A 21,625-nucleotide genomic window follows, 5' to 3' on the forward strand; every position below is an offset into this window, starting at 1 on the left:
AGATAAGTGTGCAGAGAACTTGCCGATCAGATCCTGGCCCTCAACAAATTCCCCTCCCAGGTGAGGCTGTGCTGACTGGTATGGGGTCCTTGAGGTTGTGGACAAGGAATTATGTAGAAATAGACCAATAATAAATTAAATTAGATGTAAAAAAAGACAACACCTAAAAATAAGAAAATAGTTGGTGTAAAGACTGAAATCCTTCTGTAAGAAAAATGCCTGTTCTCTGTCTCTCAAATCAATCAAATCCAAAAATAAATTACTTTTTGAAGTCAAGGTTAATGAATTTCGTTATTTACTATTGTGATCCTATATATTCCCACCAATGATTTCAGCCGTCTTTAAATAATCTGACTTTTAATGCCTTCAGGTTCCCCTTCAATTCCTGACCTCCTCACTGTAAATGGGCTTTTGTGGTAATGCCTGCCATTTGCCCTGCGTACCTGCCATAACTCCTGACATACAGAAAACGTGACAATGTCAGTGACACTGTTTTAGCTATGTTTTCTATCAAGGCATTACAAAAACAAAACATTTACTTGTTGAAATAAAGTAGAAATGCTGTAAGCGGCGGTCCAATTCACAAACGTRGCTCTCTAGGGAGCGATTGAAGAATTTTGATTAAATATGTTCTAACTAAACCAAGAGACCACAGCCCATCGTTTCAAACGGGAACAAATTAGTAATAGTGGGCAGAACAAGCAAGGAAGTGGGCAGAGCCAAGTACGAGCTAGCGAGATCCTATTGGCGCATTCTAGTATCATTTGCATATTTCCATTAGAGAACGCATACTCTGAAGTGTGCGTGTGCCATAACGCCAATTCGCCTTTGCACCCCTAAACAAATCAAAATATTTATACTTTGGGAAAAGGTCAAGTCTAAAAAACGTAATCCACTCTAGTGGAACACAAAACTGTATTCAGATCAAATGTTTATCAATGACAAAACAAGCAGAAAGTCAGTCAAAATCCATCTTCTCCCACTGCCAACCACTGGGCTTTCTCTCACTACCATATTTGGATACGTCACATTTARACATCTGGTGAAATATGTATCATTGTTCTGTGCTTTGATCACTTGAGGGTTGATATGACCCACAATTCAATGCAAACTGTAGACACGTGTCAAATGTAATCAACACTGCTGCATTATCGGCATGTCAGACAAAATTATGATGTTAGCTTGCATAAAAATACATATACAGTACCAGTCAAAAGTTTGGACACACCTACTCATTCAAGGGCTTTTCAAAATGTTTTACTATTTTCTACATTGTAGAATAATAGTGAAGACAAAGTATGAAATAACACTTATGGAATCATGTGGTATCCACAAAAGTGTTAAACAAATCAAAGTAGATTTTAGATTCTTCAAAGTAGCCAGCCTTTGCCAGATTTGCACACTCTTGGCATTCTCTCAACCAGCTTCATGAGGAATGCTTTTCCAACAGTCTTGAAAGAGTTCTCAATATAATTTTTTTCATTTATTTAACCTTTTAACTAGGCAAGAACAAATTCTTATTTACAATGACGGCCTACCCGGCCAAACCCGGATGACGCTGGGCCAATTGTTTGCCGCCCTATGGGACTCCCAATCACGGCCGGATGTGATACAGGCTGGATCATATGCTGAGCACTTGTTGGCTTTTCCTTCACTCTGCAGTCCAACTCATCGCAAACCATCTCAATTGGGTTGAGGTCGGGTGATTGTGGAGGCCAGGTCATCTGATGCAGCACTCCCATCACTCTCCTTCAAATGAGAGTCCCACTAAGCACAAACCAGATGGGATGGCGTATTACTGCAGAATGCTGCGATTTCCATGGTGGTTAAGTGTGCCTTGAATTCTAAATAAATCACAGACCGTGTCACCTGCAAAGCACCTCCACACCTCCTCCATGCTTCACGGTGGGAACTACACATGCGGAGATCATCCGTTCACCTACTCTGCGTCTCACAAAGACACAGCATTTGGAACTAAAAAATCTAAAATTTGGACTCATCAGACCAAAGGACAGATTTCCATTGGTCTAATGTCCATTGCTCGTGTTTCTTGGCACAAGCAAGTCTCTTCTTATTGGTGTCTTTAGTAGTGGTTTGTTTGCATCAATTCAACCATGAAGGCCTGATTCACAGTCTTCTCTGAACAGTTGATGTTGAGATCTGTCTGTTACTTGAACTCTGTGAAGCATTTATTTGGGCTGCAATTTCTGAGGTGCAGTTAACTCTAATGAACTTATCCTCTGCAGCAGAGGTAACTCTAACTCTGCTGAAAGGTCTTCCTTTCCTGTGGTGGTCCTCATGAGAGCCAGTTATATGCGCTTGATGGTTTTTGCGAATGCACGTAAGAAACGTTCAAAGTTCTTAATTTTCAGGATTGACTGACCTTCATGTCTTAAAGTAATGATGGAATGTTGTTTCTCTTTGCTTATTTGAACTGTTCTTGCCATAATATGGACTCTGTCTTTTACCAAATAGGGCTATCTTCTGTATACCTTGTCACAACACAACTGATTGTCTCAAACGCATTAAGGAAAGAAATTCACCAAATTAACTTTTAACAAGGCACACCTGTTAATTGAAATGCATTACAGGTGACTACCTCATGAAGCAGGTTGTCACGTACGAGTGTAACCTAAATGTCCCTTGCCTAAGCGAGGGACAGTAACGATCGGAAAGGCAACGTCCTTGATGAAAATCTTGAAGTTGTGCTTAAAAACAACCAACCTAAAGCGATTAGCGATTAATATACATAGCAAGCTAACATAGCCAGGTAGCACTGCTGTCAGGTAGCTAGCTACCCATAGCTAGTTTTATAGTTTGGTGAATTATTCCAATATATTTCAGAATTCCCAAAAATATGTTTATCACGCTAGCTACATTTTATACGCTCCTCACTACGAGACAAAGCCCATTTGCCAACGCTAAAATCAATGTAATTTCTATATATTTTTTAGCATGCTAGCATAATTTTGTCTGACATGCTGAAAATACAGCCTTGTTGATTAAATTTGACACTTCAGTGACTATAGTTTGCAATGAATTTTGGGTCATATCAACACCGCAAATGACAATGGCTGCGTTTCAAACTCAAAGTAGACAGCCCTCGGCCCTATGCCCTTGGGGGAATTCTCGCGGCCATATTTGTCATCGGTCCAAACGATTAACCAAGCAAGGAAAGTTTGCAACGTAAGCCCCTCAGCCCTCGTTTTTAATGGAGTTTGCGAGTGTACAATTATGTTCACTTCGGGGCCTGAAACGCCTCATAATTCAATTCATGATGATTACATCCGCTAAGAAAATTCTGCCAAAACTTAAAACCTCAACTTTAATATGGAGTCAACATACAAGTGTAAGTAAAAACGAATTTAACTAAGTTAGAAAGTGTGCTACGAATGCACAAACGCGTCTCATGTTTTTGTTTGGTTAGCTTTTGGAAATTGTAGAATTAAAACATTTTCCTTCTTCAGAAGTAACTAGGCAGACTAACGTTAGTTAGCCAGCTATCATACAGTAGGTGTATAATAATAATTATATAGTTAATATAAGCTGCCTGCCAGCCAGGACCTCTACACCAGGCAGTGTCAGAGGAAGGCCCTAAAAATTGTCAAAGACCCCAGTCATAGACTGTTCTCTCTACTACCGCATGGCAAGCGGTACCGGAGTGCCAAGTCTAGGACAAAAAGGCTTCTCTACAGTTTTTACCCCCAAGCCATAAGACTCCTGAACAGGTAATCAAATGGCTACCCGGACTATTTGCATTGTGTGCTCCCCCCAACCCCTCTTTTTACGCTGCTGCTACTCTCTGTTAATCATATATGCATAGTCACTTTAACCATACTGTAACGACCCTGGGTTTATAAGCGCGGAAATCGACTCTGCCACACGAGCATGCTTTTGCGGCACAGTCGATAGCACGCCGGACCTCGGGCTAGAAGGTCGAGGGTTCGAGACCTGCTCACTGCTGTTTCATTACAATACATTCATGTACATACTACCTCAATTGGGCCGACCAACCGGGCTATCTGCATTGTGTCACACCCACCACCCGCCAACCCGTCTTTTACACTACTGCTACTCTCCGTTCATCATATATGCATAGTCACTTTAACCATATCTACATGTACACACTACCTCAATCAGCCTGACTAACCAGTGTCTGTATGTGGCCTCGCTACTGTATATAGCCTGTCTTTTTACTATTGTTTTATTTCTTTACCTACCTATTGTTCATCTAATACCTTTTTTGCACTACTGTTTAGAGCCTGTAAGTTAGCATTTCACTGTAAGTTCTACACCTGTTGTATTCAGCGCACATGACAAATAAACTGATTTGATATGCAATCATAATTGACTGTAGAGCATATAAAGCACCCACAAGCCACCAGTGGCTGAAAACACAATCATGGCGGGATGAATTTCTGAGCAAAGGCAGTCCATTTAAAAATCATTCCTTCCTCCCTTGCACCTTGCCCTGCAAGTGTATACTCTTCAGACGTCATGATACGTCATCAAAAGTGTCCACTTAATTTGAGGGGATAGGGTGTGTCTTAAGTGTTTGGAATGCAACCTAAAGTTGTTCACTCGCTCCCTCGAGCTAAATCGAGGGGGCAACCTCCACTTAAGATGGCAAGGGCTGAGGGGGTAAAAATAACGTGTTTGGACTGCAGCCAAGTTCTTCACTTGCTCTATTGTTAACTAAATCGAGGGCCGAGGGGGCAACGTTAGTGAATTGATTCTCGATTTAAGATGGCAATTAAACTGCATCCGGTTTCGACGGGGATTTCGCCAAGGGAAAGTGGCTAGCGCGAGTGCTGAGGGGTTAGAAATGTGTTTGGACTGCATCCCCTGCTCTACAGACACCATAGGACTCTTTAATGATCATATGACCACTCGTTCCTCCCCTCCGTTTGCTTTCGCGGAAGTAAAATCTGTCAATGTGGTAGCTAACAAAGCAGAGCATCTATTACTATTTATTGTTTTTTTTCTCCAGATTGAAAATCTGTAGAAACATAACACTAGTCAGATAAAATGTTATTCCAGGAGAATATGACAAATTGTGTTACTTTTCAGGCCAAATTAACCTCCGTTGTGGATGTGTTAGCCAAAACTGCGGTGGCAGAAATAAGTAAATTATTCGATGATGGGTTTGCTGTTTTACGCTTGGAAATGTGCAGAAGAGAAAATGAAATAGAAGCCTTAAAAATCAAAGTATTGTTTATGGAGAACGAACGGCAAACGACGTCCAAAGCGCGAGAAGCAGGCTGTTCTTCCACATGCTCTTCGTCTTCCAGCAGAACAGAGCAGGGTGAGCCAGCTCGTACTTGCTTACTGTACTAGCTAGCTAGACCTATCTGAAATGTGTTGCTGTCCATCTCAACTCAAGGGACACTTCTTTAAAAATATGCAGTATTAACAATGACAATTATTTCTCAATGCCTAACTATTGCAGATAATGGGTTGCTATTGCAGTGCTCTCAATTTTGTTATTTTAAAATCTGTAACATTAATCTCTATGCAGATAGTGATTTACTCCTGTGCACACTCCGTACAGCAGGTCATCCATGACCTTCAGCATGGTTTTGACTCAACTCAAAAATTGCCTACTTATCTTAAACTAGTGCTAAATGCTAATAAAACCAAGTTTGTTGTTCTGTAGGTCTCGTAATGTTGACTCGTAAGGAGCTGCATATTTGCATATTGACGGGAGCCCAAATTGAGCAAGTTCCCCATTCTAAGTACTTAGGTATTTGGATTGATGATAAACTCTTAAAACACACTGAAAACTGACAAAAGCTGAGAATTAAGATTGGTTTCTTTTTATAGAAATAAATCCTGTCTCTCTTTGGAAAGTAGAAGGACGATTGTTCAAGTAACGCTTCTCCCAGTACTTGTTTATGGTGACATAATCTACATGCATGCAGCAGCCTCTGTTTTAAAACCTTTAGATTCAGTCGCATAGTGGTAATTTTCGTACAAAACACTGCATTTTGTATAGTTCTGTTGGCTGGGAGTCTAATTACCAGAAGAGCCCAGCATTGGCTACTTTTTGTATATAACGCGGTTCTTCAGACTCCCCCACTACCTCAGCTCATGTATTAATTGGAGATTAAGCAATTTTCAGACCCGCTRTCTGGACTGGCTAGTTCTGGAGGTCCCGCAGGTCTACATTGACCTGGGGGAAAATGCTTTTATTTTTTATGCCCCCAGCTCATGGAATAGCCTTCAGGCCACATTGAAATTGGACTCACTGGTCTCCATTGGACAGTTTAGATGGAGGTGATATGTGAGAGTTGTTTGTTTTGATTAATATTGTATTGGTATTATTCTTCAATTTTGTATGTTCTTGTTCACAGGGCACCCTTAATTATACCCTGGTCTCAATGGTGACCCACCCTGTATAGATAAAAGTAAAATATAATTTTTATAAAAAATAAAAATAAAAAAAAATCATACTGACAGTTCCTTTAAACCTTCCCTTTCAGGGTCCAAAGGGTGTGATGAGGATGCTGGTGAAAGGACTTCATTTGAGCAGAACGCCAGCGAGAAAGACGACCAACTGGATCAAAATAGACCACTGGCAGAAGAAGTAGAGGGACTTGAACAGAACAGGTCAGGCCACAGAGAGAAGGATAGTGGACTAGAGTTAGTGAAGACTGAGCAGGAAGAGTATGATGTTATTTCACTACATTCATCAGGAAGTGAACATGGCACAGAGAGATCAGATCATGAGGAAACTGAGTTTGCTGTGGATGAGAGAGAGAGCCAGCTCTGGGCGTCTTTAACAGAGCGCAACTGTGACTCAGAGGGTCCAGATTGCATTTATGGTACAGAACAATATCCACTGGATCAAGATACAGACATACAGCTCATTCAAAGTGCAGTGGAGGATCCCAATAGCGGTCCATCAGAGATGGGTGACATTAGCGGAGTTATGAAAGAGATGCGAGCACAGTCTGTTTGGAATGACAGAAGGACCCCTACAGATTTGGCTCAGGCACAGCCAGGACAGCACAGAGAAACCATGCACCCAGAGAGAAGGCAGGATGGGACAACTATCAGAGTGCCGTCAGACAAACAAACACTAGCCAATGAGGGTGCAGGATATTCCAATGTTTGGCTAAACAATGTATTCTCACTTGCCCCAAATTGTTCAAATGGTTTCAACTCAGCAAAATTATCCCAAAGGAGAACCCCAGCAAGAGAGAAGTGGTTTGTTTGCTCCTTCTGTGGAAAGAGCTTTGACCGGGTCGGTCACCTGGAGATGCATCAGCGGATTCATACAGGAGAGAAACCGTACAGCTGTGTGATGTGCGGAAGGTGTTTCGCTCAGCAGAGTAATCTCCGCAGACACCAGCGAGTACACAGGGGCCTCACAACAAAGCAAACTGTCTACTGATCGTTATCACCATGACGAGACAACTAAGAACATTGTGGAACAACATTTTCTAATGACTGAGAACAGAGTTGATAAGACCATCAAGACACTCTGGCAGAAAGCAGCAGTGTGTTACTTTTGTCTTCCCATTCTATAAAGTGAGAGCAGTGAGACCCTACCACAACTGTTGCACTAGTGGTGCTTATATACTGTAGTGAGGGATCAGAGTTGCAGGTTTACAGCTTCCTGCTTGGAATGCTTAAGAGGAGGATCTCCATCATCTTTAGGGTTTTGTAGAGCTATGCCAGACTAACACTACAATGGACATGCTTTTGTATGAATAAAAATGTGAATTATCCAACTTTGAGCCCTTATGATTTGTTGTTGAAATGAGCATGAAAATAACATTAACTCAAGGTCAGGATATATTTGGATATCAGAACTATAAGGTTAGCTAAAARGATATCACAACTGATGAGTGCTTACACAAGACTGGGCTTATAGTTGATACAAAGTGATGGTGCAATCTTGTGCAATCTTTACTTAGGCTAGTAAATTTTGTTTACATAGGACATACAAGAAGACAATGCTGATTAAAAAAAAAAGACAAATGGCAATGAACGTGAGCATGAAGTTGCCAAACCCTCACTTCTGTATAATGACCACTAGGTTAGGGTGAAGCTGAGTGCAGTTCCCTTTTCAGCCAAGCCTCCCATGTCTAGATGATCTGTCCTCTGGGGTGTAGGAGGATGGCGTTGGAGTGTGGTTTGGGCCGCAGGAACCCGTTGCTGTAGTGGAAGTGGTTGGAGAGCGCCTCTGAGATCTGGTAAGAACTGGTATCACAGTCTGCCTCATCAACCTCCAGCACGGCCTGTCTATGGCCCCAGTCTTCCCCTTTGGTCACCACCTCCCTCTGGCCACACAGGTCACTGAGCATTGGGGTGATGTCTGTGGGCCCCACACTGCCATCCTGGTCCTGGGGCTTGATGGGGACAAGGGAGGAAGGAAGGCCAGAGTCCTGCAAAATTGAGACCACATATTGCAAGGCATTGAGAAAAACAGATAGGCCTGTGAGTTATTACAGAATAAACAATGTGCATTTAAACTTTTACGTATACTCTTCATTGATCAGACAATTACACACCAGGGACATATTGCTTCTCTTCAGGTACGACTCCACCCTTCGTCTGCGCTCTTCCCTCTCTCCCTCCATCTCAGCGCCCCTCATACTCTCTCTGCCCTCATGCCAGCTAGACTGGTACAGGACAGGGCGGCCTAGGTAGTCCACATCCCCCTCTCCAACAGTCCCCCGCCTCCCACCCAGGGATGATTCACTGCCTATGTAGATGGGACGGTCCTAACAGGAAGCATCCAAATAAAGCCATAGATTAAACATCAATGAAAAAAATCTCTGATAGTGGACATGTTGTAAATGTATAATATTGCTTAAAAATATTTTATGGAACTCACCTCAAGGGACATTAGGCTGTTTTTCATTCTACTGTCTAGTCTGAGTAGTGTACAGTCTTCATTCTGGAGTGAAAAGTAGAAGAAATTATTTGGGGTATCACAGTCATTCACAAGTAGATACTAACTGATCATGATAGTTTATCATCTATTTTGCTCAAATTTTCAGTTGAGTATGTAAAGTACTGAGTACCTGTCCTCTGGGGTCTGTGCTGACAGAGTTGAGTCTCCGGGAGGAGTCCTGTCTGGAGAGTGTGTTGATTTTTAACCTGTGAAAGACAGAGAATGTCAAACTGAAGGGGATTTGAGGATAGGGGTTAAGAGTATTGTGCAAGTAACCAAAAGGGTGCTGGTCCGAATCCCAGAGCCGACTAGGTGAAAAATTGCAGATGTGCCCTTGAGCAAGGCACTTAACGCTAATTGCTCCTGTATGTCGCTCTGGATAACAGAATCTGCTAAATGACTAAAATGGAAAGGGGGAGCAAAGTATTGTGGAAATCAACTCACGTTCTTTCGCTAAGCTCCATCTCTAATTTTCTGTTTTTGCGCCTGTGGTATTGGTTGACTAAGATGATGATGATGATCATGACGATGACCAAAACCCCAGCAGCCACAACTATAATTACCATCACTAGAGTGTCAACAGTGGTTTCCTGCACACTGCGAATTTTCTCTATGTGAGGGAAAGGAACATACACAATTGTAAACAAAACGACCAACTGCAGTGATCTAGTTAAGTTGCAGATTTTCTATTTGAGCAAAGTTGGTATTTCAGATCACCACAGGGGGGCAGCAATGTTGCACAAATGGTACCAAACACGTCGGGAGATAAGTTCTTTATGCTGTCCAGGTTCTCCCAAAATACAGGAGTAACTTTGCCCATTACCTGTCACTGTGATGTTCGATTCTACTTTCCTTGTCCCAATGCCGTTGTTCACCACACATTCATAAACTCCAGTGTCATTCTGTCTCAGGGCTCGGCCAAACAGAAGCCTTGCTCCATTCACAGTGAGGCCGTCTGGCAGGGCCTTACCACCCCTACAGATGGAGACAAACACATACAGGAAATTAAAGAATGCCCATATTAATACTGAGCTACTCAACAATGTAATCGTAACCTACTTAACATGCACTACATGACCAAAAGTATGTGGAAACCTGCTCATCGAACATCTCATTCCAAAATCATGGGCATTAATATGGAGTTGGTCCTCCCTTTGCTGCTACAACAGCCTCCACTCTTCTGGGAAGGCTTTCCACTAGTTGTTGGAACATTGCTGCGGGACTTCAATTGAGCCATGAGCATTAATGAGGTCGGGCACTGATGTTGGGCGATTAGGCCTGGCTCGCAGTAGGCGTTCCAATTCATCCCAAAGGTGTTTGATGGGGCTGAGGTCAGGGCTCTGTGCAGGCCAGTCAAGGACAGACAATTTTTTAAGTGCTATGCGCTTCGGCACTCTGCGGACCCGTTCTGTGAGCGTGTGACCTACCACTTCCCGGCAAGCCGTTGTTGCTCCTAGACCTTTCCACTTCACAAAAACAGTATTTACAGCAGCTCTAGCAGGGCATACATTTTACAAATTGACTTGTTGGGAAGGTGGCATCCTATGATGGTGCCATGTTGAAGGTCACTGAGCTCTTCAGTAAGGCCATTCTACTGCCAGTGTTTGTCTATGGAGATCGCATGGCAGTGTGCTCGATTTTATACACCTGTCAGGAACAGGTGTGGCTGAAATAGCTGAATCCACTCATTTGAAGGGGTGTCCACATACTTGTGTGTGATGTGATATATATATATATACATACACACACACACACACACAACACACACAGTTGAAGTCGGAAGTTTACATACACTTAGGTTGGAGTCATTAAAACTCGTTTTTCAACCACTCCACAAATTTCTTGTTAACAACTATAGTTTTGGCAAGTCGGTTAGGACATCTACTTTGTGCATGACACAAGTAATTTTTCCAACAATTGTTTACAGACAGATTATTTCACTGTAATCACAATTCCAGTGGGTCTGAAGTTTACAGACACAAAGTTGACTGTGCTTTAAACAGCTTGGAAATTCCATAAAATGATGTCATGGCTTTCAAAGTTTCTGATAGGCTAATTGACATCATTTGAGTCAATTGGAGGTGTACCTGTGATGTATTTCAAGGCCTACCTTCAAACTCAGTGCCTCTTTGCTTGACATCATGGGAAAATTAAGAGAAATCAGCCAGACCTCAGAAAGACAATTGTAGATCTCCACAAGTATGGTTCATCCTTGGGAGCAATTTCCAAGTGCCTGAAGGTACCACGTTCATCTGTACAACACAATAGTACGCAAGTATAAACACCATGGGACTACGCAGCCGTCATACCGCTCAGAAAGGAGACATATTCTGTCTCCTAGAGATGAACGTACTTTGGTGCGAAAAGTGCAAATCAATCGCAGAACAACAGCAAAGGACCTTGTGAAGATGCTGGAGGAAACAGGTACAAAAGTATCTATATCCACAGTAAAATGAGTACCATCTCAACATAACCTGAAAGGCTGCTCAGCAAGAAAGAAGCCACTGCTCCAAAATCGCCGTAAAAAAGCCAGACTACGGTTTGCAACTACACATGGAGAAATGTTCTCTGGTCTGATGAAACAAAAATAAAACTGTTTGGCCATAATGACCATTGTTATGTTTGGAGGAAAAAGAGGGATGCTTGCAAGCTGAAGAACACCATCCCAACCGTGATGCACGGGAGTGGCAGTATCATGTTGCGGGGATGCATCATGTTGTGGGCATCATGAGGCAGGAAATTATGTGGATATATTGAAGCAACATCTCAAGACATCAGTCAGGAAGTTAAAGCTTGGTCACAAATGGGTCTTCCAAATGGACAATGACCCCAAGCATACTTCCAACGTTGTGGCAAAATGGCTTAAGGACAACAAAGTCAAGGTATTGGAGTGGCCATCACAAAGCCCTGACCTCAATCCCATAGAAAATTTGTGGGCAGAACTGAAAAGGCATGTGCGAGCAAGGAGGCCTACAAACCTGACTCAGTTACACCAGCTCTGTCAGGAGGAATGGGCCAAAATTCACCCACCTTATTGTGGAAGGCTACCCGAAACGTTTGACCCAAGTTAAACAATTTAAAGGCAATTCTACCAAATACTAATTGAGTGTATGTAAACTTCTGACCCACTGGGAATGTGATGAAAGAAATAAGAGCTGAAATAAATCACTCTACTATTATTCTGACATTACTAAAAAAAAAAAAATAATTTTACCGTTATTTTACCAGGTAAGTTGACTGAGAACACGTTCTCATTTGCAGCAACGACCTGGGGAATAGTTACAGGGGAGAGGAGGGGATGAATGAGCCAATTGTAAACTGGGGATTATTAGGTGACCGTGATGGTTGAGGGCCAGATTGGGAATTTAGCCAGGACACCGGGGTTAACACCCCTACTCTTACGATAAGTGCCATGGGATCTTTTAATGACCTCAGAGAGTCAGGACACCCGTTTAACGTCCCATCCGAAAGACGGCACCCTACACAGAGCAGTGTCCCCAATCACTGCCCTGGGGCATTGGGATCTTTGTTTAGACCAGAGGAAAGAGTGCCTCCTACTGGCCCTCCAACACCACTTCCAGCAGCACCTGGTCTCCCATCCAGGGACGACCAGGACCAACCCTGCTTAGCTTCAGAAGCAAGCCAGCAGTGGTATGCAGGGTGGTATGGTAACACATCCTAGATCTGAATGAATGAAATATTCTTATTAAAATACTTTTTTCTTTACATAGTTGAATGTGCTGACACAAAATCACACAAATTATCAATGGAAATCAAATTTATCAACCCATGGAGGTCTGGATTTGGAGTCACACTCAAAATTAAAGTGGAAAACCACACTACAGGCTGATCCAACTTTGATGTAATGTCCTTAAACAAGTCAAAATGAGGCTCAGTAGTGTGTGTGGCCTCCACGTGCCTGTATGACCTCCCTACAACGCCTGGGCATGCTCCTGATGAGGTGGCGGATGGTCTCCTGAGGGATCTCCTCCCAGACCTGGACTAAAGCATCCGCCAACTCCTGGACAGTCTGTGGTGCAACGTGGCGTTGGTTGATGGAGCGAGACATGATGTCCCAGATGTGCTCAATTGGATTCAGGTCTGGGGAACGGGCGGGCCAGTCCATAGCATCAATGCCTTCCTCTTGCAGGAACTGCTGACACACTCCAGCACATGAGGTCTAGCATTGTCTTGCATTAGGAGGAACCCAGGGCCAACCGCACCAGCATATGGTCTCACAAGGGGTCTGAGGATCTCATCTCGGTACCTAATGGCAGTCAGGCTACCTCTGGCGAGCACATGGAGGGCTGTGCCAGTTCCCCAAGAAATGCACCCCACACCATGACTGACCCACCGCCAAACCGGTCATGCTGGAGGATGTTGCAGGCAGCAGAACGTTCTCCACGGCGTCTCCAGACTCTGTCACGTCTGTCACATGTGCTCAGTGTGAACCTGCTTTCATCTGTGAAGAGCACAGGGCGCCAGTGGCGAATTTGCCAATCTTGGTGTTCTCTGGCAAATGCCAAACGTCCTGCACGGTGTTGGGCTGTAAGCACAACCCCCACCTGTGGACGTCGGCCCTCATACCACCCTCATGGAGTCTGTTTCTGACCGTTTGAGTAGACAATGCACATTTGTGGCCTGCTGGAGGTCATTTTGCAGGGCTCTGGCAGTGCTCCTCCTGCTCCTCCTTGCACAAGGCGGAGGTAGCGGTCCTGCTGCTGGTTGTTGCCCTCCTATGGCCTCCTCCACGTCTCCTGATGTACTGGCCTGTCTCCTGGTAGCGCCTCCATGCTCTGGACACTACACTGACAGACACAGCAAACCTTCTTGCCACAGCTCGCATTGTTGTGCCATCCTGGATGAGCTGCACTACCTGAGCCACTTGTGTGGGTTGTAGACTCCGTCTCATGCTACCACTAGAGTGAAAGCACCGCCAGCATTCAAAAGTGACCAAAACATCAGCCAGGAAGCATAGGAACTGAGAAGTGGTCTGTGGTCACCACCTGCAGAACAACTCCTTTATTGGGGGTGTCTTGCTAATTGCCTATAATTTCCATCTTTTGTCTATTCCATTTGCACAACAGCATGTGAAATGTATTGTCAATCAGTGTTGCTTCCTACGTGGACAGTTTGATTTCACAGAAGTGTGATTGACTTGGAGTTACATTGTGTTGTTTAAGTGTTCCCTTTATTTTTTTGAGCAGTATATATATATATATATATATATATATATATATATATATATATATATATAATATAAAAAATATTATATTATATATATATATATATATATGAGTGTACTTACAGTGCATTCGTAAAGTATTCAGACCCCTTCACTTTTTCCATATTTTGTTACGTTACAGCCTTATTCTAAAATGGATTAAAGTGTTTTGGTTTTTATCTACACACAATTCCCCATAATGACAAGGCAAAAATGACAAGGCCACTCAAGGACATTCAGAGACTTGTCCCGAAACCACTCCTGCATTGTCTTAGCTGTGTGCTTAGGGTCGTTGTCTTGTTGGCTGGTGAACCTTCGCCCCAGTATGAGGTCCTGAGCACTCTGGATCAGGTTTTTATCAAGGATCTCTGTACTTTTCTCTGTTCATCTTTCCCTCGATCCTGGACTAGTCTCCCAGTCCTTGCCGCTGAAAAACATTCCAACAGCATGATGCTGCCACCATTATGCTTCACTGTAGGGGTGGCATTGGCCAGCTGATGAGCGGTGCCTCGTTTCCTCCAGATGTGACGCCTGGCATTCACGCCAAAGAGGTACAATCAGACCAGAGAATCTTTTTTCTCATGGTCTGACAGTCCTTTAGGTGCCTTTTGGCAAGCTCCAAGCAGGCTGTCATGTGCATTTTACTGAGGAGTGGCTTCCGTCTGGCCACTCTACCATAAAGGCCTGATTGGTGGAGAACTGCAGAGATAGTTGTCCTTCTGAAATGTTCTCCCTTCTCCACAAAGGAACTCTGGAGCTCTGTCTGAGTGACCATCAGGTTATTGGTCACCTCCCTGACAAAGGCCCTTCTCCCCCGATTGCTCCGTTTGGCCGGGCAGCCAGCTCTAGGAAGAGTCTTGATGGTTCCAAACTTCATCCATTTAAGAATGACGGGCGCCACTGTGTTCTTTGGGACCTTCAATGCTGCAGAAATGTTTTGGTACCCTTCCTCAGAGCTGTGCCGAGACACAATCCTGTCTTGGAGATCTACGGACAATTCCTTCGAACTCATGGCTGAGTTTTTGCTCTGACATGCACAGTCAACTGTGGACCTTATTTAGACAGGTGTGTGCCTTTCCAAATCATGTCCAATCAATTGAATTTCACAGGTGGACTCCAATCAAGTTGCAGAAACATCTCAAGGATGATCAATGGAAACAGGATGCACCTGAGCTCAATGAGTCTCATAGCAAAGGGTCTGAATACTTATGTAAACAATCTTTTTTTATAATTAATATATATATATGCCATAAATGTGATACTCTATATACAGTACATTTAGAGCAAATGTGTGTATATATATATATATATATATATATATATATATATACATACATTCGGAATGCACTGTATGACTAATGGAATAGCACTCAGTGCATGAAACAACGGCTATGTTCATGAAGGCAGATGTATTGGGCAGGGTTGATCAATACTCAATTCAAAAGTTCTAAGTCAATTTATGAAAAAAATGTAAAAGCCTTTTGTTCAGCTAGACATTACCAGAATATAAACCTCTGAAGGGAATGTCAGCTAAGCTACACAGAAGTAGCCTATAATTACATCCAAACAATAGGTCAGTGTGCATTGGTGAGGTGTTTTAGCTAAATACATTTGTTACATCAGGTTTACCACAAAAGGGAAACCAGCAATTTGCATTCATCTGTAAAACCAGTTAAATTACTGCTCCTATTGATCTGAATAGACAAATGCCGCTTGGCTTGGTATGAGCCAACTACTATATGAAGGAAGACTAAGAGGCCCCTGAATAAGCTCAGACATCCCAGGAAGTATAATAGAGAGGCAGTTTCTGATCCCACCAGGAACTAGGTCCACTGAGAGAGCTCAAGTTGCCCAAATTTCACTGTGCCAGCCAGGCTGCCATTTTACTGCTCACCCCAACAAGGGGCTTCTCACATTTCTCTTCTTACTCACTCAGCCCCACCTTATAACCAATCCTTTATAATGGGATTCAAAGCCAGAGATTACATCTGACACTGAATAAATGTTTGACAATAATTATACTGATCGGGTTTATTTTCATTCAAATGCATTAAGGTTTTAGAAACATGCCATAAATGTGATACTCTATATACAGTACGTTAAGGGCAATTTTGGAAAAGWATCTCTCCTTCAATTATTTTTAACTACTGCGGAAACTGACACACGATTTGTTAGCATGTTGCAATAGTGAGTATTTAATTGTGTGTTCTGTCATTATTGTAATGCTCGGAGAAGAATCTTTAATTACGCGCAGACCCTGTGTTTTACAGTGTATTAGGGTGATATTTAAAGCGAGGCACTATGATTAAGTGCTTAAGAGGCGTCTCCAGCGCTTCCTCCCTCCATGGCTCCCTCCCCTCCCTGGCTCGCTCACTTGTGTGAAAATGTCTGCCTTTCAATCGGTTTTCTAATTCTGTAACTCGACAATGTATTTATTCCATATTGAATGGAACAAAGAGGAAGACACCCTCCTCTAGTTGACACTTTATCATGCATGTGTGTGTGTGTTTCTCTTGCAAATATTTGAATAGTACATTTTATAGTGCAGTGTTACATTACACAAATAATGACAGACAGAAACAGTCAGACAGGTAATACCTGGTCCAGGTGAAGCTCTGTGGTTTGGGGTTTCCTCCAGTCTCACACTTGAGTTCAGCTCCCTTCAGTCCCATGTACCAGTTTCCATTATAGCCAGTGACAGCTGCATCTGGGGGAACTGTCAACATAAACTTTGTCACTTTAATCCAAGCATGGCCATTTAATTATACTACCCCACCATAGTGACAGCTGAGGGTAAACTCACATTGCACCACCAGGCGGTTACTGATCCTCCGGGGTTGCTCCAGAGCAGGGTGCCAGACGAGGCAGTCCAGCCGCATGCCATTCATACTCCTCAGGGGGTGCAGGGAGAAGTGGGTGGACACGGCCCCGCCCTCGGAGCTGCGGTTCTGGTTCTGACCAGGGAGATCCGTATCCCAGGTCAGTCGAGGTGGAGGACGGGCCACGGAGCGGCAGGAAGCAGCTACGCGGAAGGACTGGCCCTCCTCCAGAACCACCGGGTCCAGAGAGGAGATTGGTAGGGCTGGGGGGGAAGGGAGGTAGAGGGGCAGGGCCAGGCTATATGAGATTCCATGTTGTGCAGGTAAATCGAGTGCGTAAGTAAGGCTTTGGTCAGCCAGAACAGATATTTCCTTCAGTGGTTGACTCCAACAAATCAAGTCAAATGTGGGGTTATTAACAGGAAATTACTATGATGAGTATAACAATGAAAATAGTCACATGGTTTACAACTATGATTAAGAGGATGGTGAAAGTAATTAGTCTTACTCCACACAGTGAGTGACAGCTGCCTCTCAAAGTTTCCATAGGGGAATGTGCTGATGTGACAGGTGTATTTCCCCTCATAAGACTCCTCCGTGTTCATGATGAGCAGGGCAGAGTCCACTGTGGGGCTACTGCTCTCAAACCTCACTCTCCCAGAGTACCGCCCAAACTCTGACAGACATAAGACAGAGAGACAAACAGAGACAAAGACAGATTTATTCCTGGTAAACATTACAATCATTGCAGACAAATGCAAGAAAACAACATTATGATTATATCGATTGAGTGACTAAGTGGTTAAGATGGGGGTCTACTCTGTGTGAGTTGGTGAGGGCATGATGTACCAACCTGTGTGTCCCTCTGTGAGGTGGGCAGTGATGATTTGTTCCTTGGTGCCATCAGGTAGCTCCTTGAACCAGCTGACCTGAACTACCTGCTCCTCCTCCTGAACTTGAAACTGGCAGGGCAGCCGCGTCTCATCCTCCGTCAAGGAACGCAGGGAGAAGGATGGAGGAGGCTCCACAAACCCACCCCTCACACACACTGCTGTATGAGAGAGAGGTGTGTGTGTGTGTTAGAGAAAGCAAAACAGGGTGAGTGACGGGGTGGAGAAAGAGTAATGCATCATCACTAAAACAAACAAGGAATCACAAACATTGCCCTTTGAAGTGTTGAGGTGGGTATAGACTGTCTGTAGTTAATGATTCCTTCACTCATTAATGATTACACCCGCAGTTAAAAGACCATGGCACATACATGTAACTGCCAAAATAAAGAAAACACCAACATACTGTAAAGTGTTAATAGGGCGTTGGCCCAACACAAACTGCCAGAACAGCTTCAATGCGCCCTGGCATAGATTCTACAAGTGTCTGGAACTCGACACCCTTCTTCCACGAGAAAATCCATAATTTGGTGTTTTGTTGATGGTGGTGGAGTCGCAGTCTCAAGCGAAACTCCAGAATCTCCCACAAGTGTTCAATTGGGTTGAGATTTGGTGACCAAGACACACTCACCCCCCCCCCCCTTTAAACCCCCTATTTGTATTTATTATGGATCCCCTGACAGAGTACTCTTCCTGGGGTCCAGAAAAATTAAGGCAGATTATACCATTTTAAAAACATTACAATACATTCACAGACTGTGTGCCCTCAGGCCCCTATTCCACCACCCTATGCTCCTTTGAGCCCATTCTTGAAAGTCACTGAGATCTTAAGGCTCCAGAATGGTGCAGCGGTCTAAGGCACTACATCTCAGTACTAGAGGTGTCATTACAGACCCTGGTTCAATCCTGGGCTGTATCACAACCGGCCGTGATCGGGAGTCCCATAGGGTGGTGCATAATTGTCCCAGCATCATCTGGGATCAGGGGAGGGTTTTGCCGGGGTAGGCCGTGAATGTAAAATAAGAATTTGTTCTTAACTGACTTGTCTAGTTAAATAAATATACATCTCTTCTTCTAGCCATGGTAGCCAAAATAATGGGTAATTTGCTTAATTAACTCAGGAACCACACCTGTGGAAGCACCAGCTTTCAATATATTTTTTATCTCTCCTTTATCCAAGTGTTTCCTTTATTTTGCCATGTTACCTGTATACGAGTCATTCCGTTCATTTCAACCACACAAGAACAAGGACACAGACCCACAGAGGAATGCAAACAAACTCACACACAGGCTCACACTTATTTCTAGTGAACACAAAAAGGGACTCGTTGTGACCTATTTTACAAACGGGAGAAACAGACAGGCGCACACAGGGCCTCAGACAGAGGTTGTTTGTGCCACAAAGCTGTGTTACTTGCTTTTCCTGTTCATGGCATTCATTGACCTTTATCATACCTCAGTTTGGTAGTTATGCTAAGGCCAATATTAACACACTGACAGAGTGCACCACAAAGGAAGCTTACTTTTAAACACAGGTATAGGCCTACACATGCTACAAAAATGTGTTTGTTGAAACACTCACTACTAATCAAAACAAAAAGATACAGCAGGGAAGTAGCCTGCACTTTGTTTTCCAAAGAATGTTACCCTACTACATTTCTATGATGCCGATCTGTACTTGTCACCACTCCCTTTCCTTATAGTGTCAGGTATGCAACAAACATACACACCCAGATATACACCATACAATTAYGCTTCACATTTGTATTTTTTTTTAAGAAAAAAAATAAAATAAACATTCCCAAATCTTACCAAATGCCCATAGCACCAACCACGCTGTGCCCCACTGGCTCTGGCCCCAGACAGGTAACTCCATCCCTTGATTCAGTGGCACTCCCAATATCAATCTTAGGGAGTTCCAAAATCTATCCAAGTTGAACAACAAGCTTCAAAATGGTATGAAATAATGCATTTTCGTCATCTCATTATTATTAGAAACATGAGAGTAACGTGTTGCCATTGGAGTAGTCTATTTGGAGAAACATTTGTAGACAAGCTTACGGCGGTGGACTGTGCGTCAGGTGTTCGTGTCTCTTCGTAGTTCTTGCCAATCAAACCAAAGCTGCTCGATTTATTTACAGTAGCACACAAATTGTGTACACATTTTCTACAGTATAACTACATTCCAAATATTCAGTAACAAGAAAAAAAAGGTCCCAACTTTTCGGTTTACTTTTCAAACATTTCTTTCGCTCACTCTCCAGGAATTCGTAGTCCGTAGCCTACCTGACGCACGAGGTAAAATGTTAATTCCAACTCGAACAGTTGCAAAACACCAGACAATCGGGTAACACTACCTGCTCCACAACATCGGAACAGAATTAGATTAAGTCATTAGCCTACACAAGACTAACATTCTTCTGTGAAATGTCTCGAATTCTAGAATTTACACTTTGCTCAAGCTTTTGCATTCCATTGTTGAATAGATATGTTACTGCCTGCGTCTCTCTCCACCCCCTAATTATCATACAACGTAAAGTCGCCTCCTTTTTTGTATTAAGTCTGACCATACAACAGTGAATTATTTTATTTGACACAATGCAATGCACAATACTGTACACCTAACTTATAAGTGGTCTATTCTCAAATGGCTCTAGTCGTATTTAAATCTAAACGTATTTGGCCAGATTAATGGAAATTACTATTGAATCGAATCAAATCTAACTTCAATAAGTAAAGTTGACGTCTAATTGGTCACTTTCACTCTTACCGTCATTCCTGTTTCAGACCAAGACCATTTTAAAGTAAACATAGGTACGATGGTTGAGGTTCACAGACATGTATTTTACTACCAGGACTAGAATGTTATTGTGCTTTTAGTCTTGTGAGTTCATGTTACTGTGGAGATGAAATTTGGCATTTTGCCGATTCTCTATTATTTTATTTATATATTTTTGGATTTTAACCATTATTTAACTATTGAAGTGGTTATTGTTTTGAATACAGTTCCATGACCAGTTATTTGTGTATGTAAATAATGGTGTTGCATGAGATATTGTAGACTAGGAGACACTTGTGTCTCATTTCCAATGAGGATGTACCCCAGTGCTTTACCCAAAAGTCTCAGACTTTTCTGTTTCTATCTACCTGGGCCGGCACCCGTATCTCACTGGGCCATGGCTCTGTCGGACCAGCTCTATCTTGGAGCCAAGGCAAGGCCCTGGGTACTTTTCAGCACCATTTACATAACAATGGCTAACTGTAAACTTCAATACCTTCAACCAGAGGTTGTTGACTCTGCTCGCCACAAGTATTGATGGAAACAATAACATCAAAGGGGAATTTCACCTTGACTCTGCCACGGCATATAGTCATTACTATATTAACAACATTACGTTTTTATCATAAACACAATTATCCAAACCACAAGCTAATACTAGCACATTTGAATTTCACTGGTAGAATCGGGAAGTTTCAACTTTCTGTGTATTCGTCTGCTCATAGTCAACCACAAAGTCCGGCATTCATAGCAAATGCAGATAACGCCRGCTAAGGTAGATGGGGCGTGCCCACAAACTTGAGCGATGCCAATGTGTACTTCAAACGAACCTAACGTTAGCTAGCTTACTAGCCTAGCTGGACTAGCTAAGTTAGCTAGCTAGCTAACGTTACAAAAATCAAATCAAATGTTATTTGTCACAATACAACAGACCTTACAGTGAAGTGCTTACTTATAAGCCCTTAAGCAATAATGCAGTTTTAAGAAAATACAAAAAAAGTAACAAAT

General features: G+C 43.0%; 3 protein-coding genes across 4 annotated transcripts in view; 2 read left to right on the forward strand and 1 right to left on the reverse strand.

The window, feature by feature from the left end:
• LOC111956639 (actin-binding protein IPP) overlaps positions 1-21,625 on the forward strand; it is a 390,618-nt gene that overhangs the window by 361,056 nt on the left and 7,937 nt on the right. The gene's annotated exons all lie outside the window — the stretch shown is intronic.
• Positions 3,109-7,736, forward strand: LOC111956666 (transcriptional repressor RHIT). Of its 2 annotated transcripts, none has more exons than XM_023977200.2 (2): positions 3,109-3,349; positions 6,483-7,736. In XM_023977200.2, exons 1-2 carry the CDS (start codon positions 3,331-3,333, stop codon positions 7,394-7,396), a joined length of 933 nt encoding a protein of 310 aa, XP_023832968.1. In that variant the 5' UTR covers positions 3,109-3,330; the 3' UTR covers positions 7,397-7,736. The 2 variants fall into 2 exon arrangements, with proteins under 2 accessions (XP_023832968.1, XP_023832967.1); XM_023977199.2 differs by lacking the exon at positions 3,109-3,349 and adding an exon at positions 4,609-5,305.
• nectin4b (nectin cell adhesion molecule 4b) lies at positions 7,891-20,353 on the reverse strand. The gene is made up of 11 exons (XM_023977158.3): positions 19,651-20,353; positions 17,802-17,999; positions 17,457-17,624; positions 16,933-17,211; positions 16,728-16,845; positions 9,729-9,880; positions 9,350-9,515; positions 9,036-9,111; positions 8,846-8,908; positions 8,520-8,732; positions 7,891-8,393 (listed from the first exon to the last, which is right to left on the reverse strand). The coding sequence occupies exons 1-11, from the start codon at positions 19,712-19,714 to the stop codon at positions 8,094-8,096; spliced, it is 1,797 nt and encodes a 598-aa protein (XP_023832926.1). The 5' UTR covers positions 19,715-20,353; the 3' UTR covers positions 7,891-8,093.

The sequence above is a fragment of the Salvelinus sp. IW2-2015 genome, linkage group LG32, assembly GCF_002910315.2.
Source record: "Salvelinus sp. IW2-2015 linkage group LG32, ASM291031v2, whole genome shotgun sequence".
Taxonomy (NCBI): Eukaryota; Metazoa; Chordata; class Actinopteri; order Salmoniformes; family Salmonidae; genus Salvelinus; species Salvelinus sp. IW2-2015.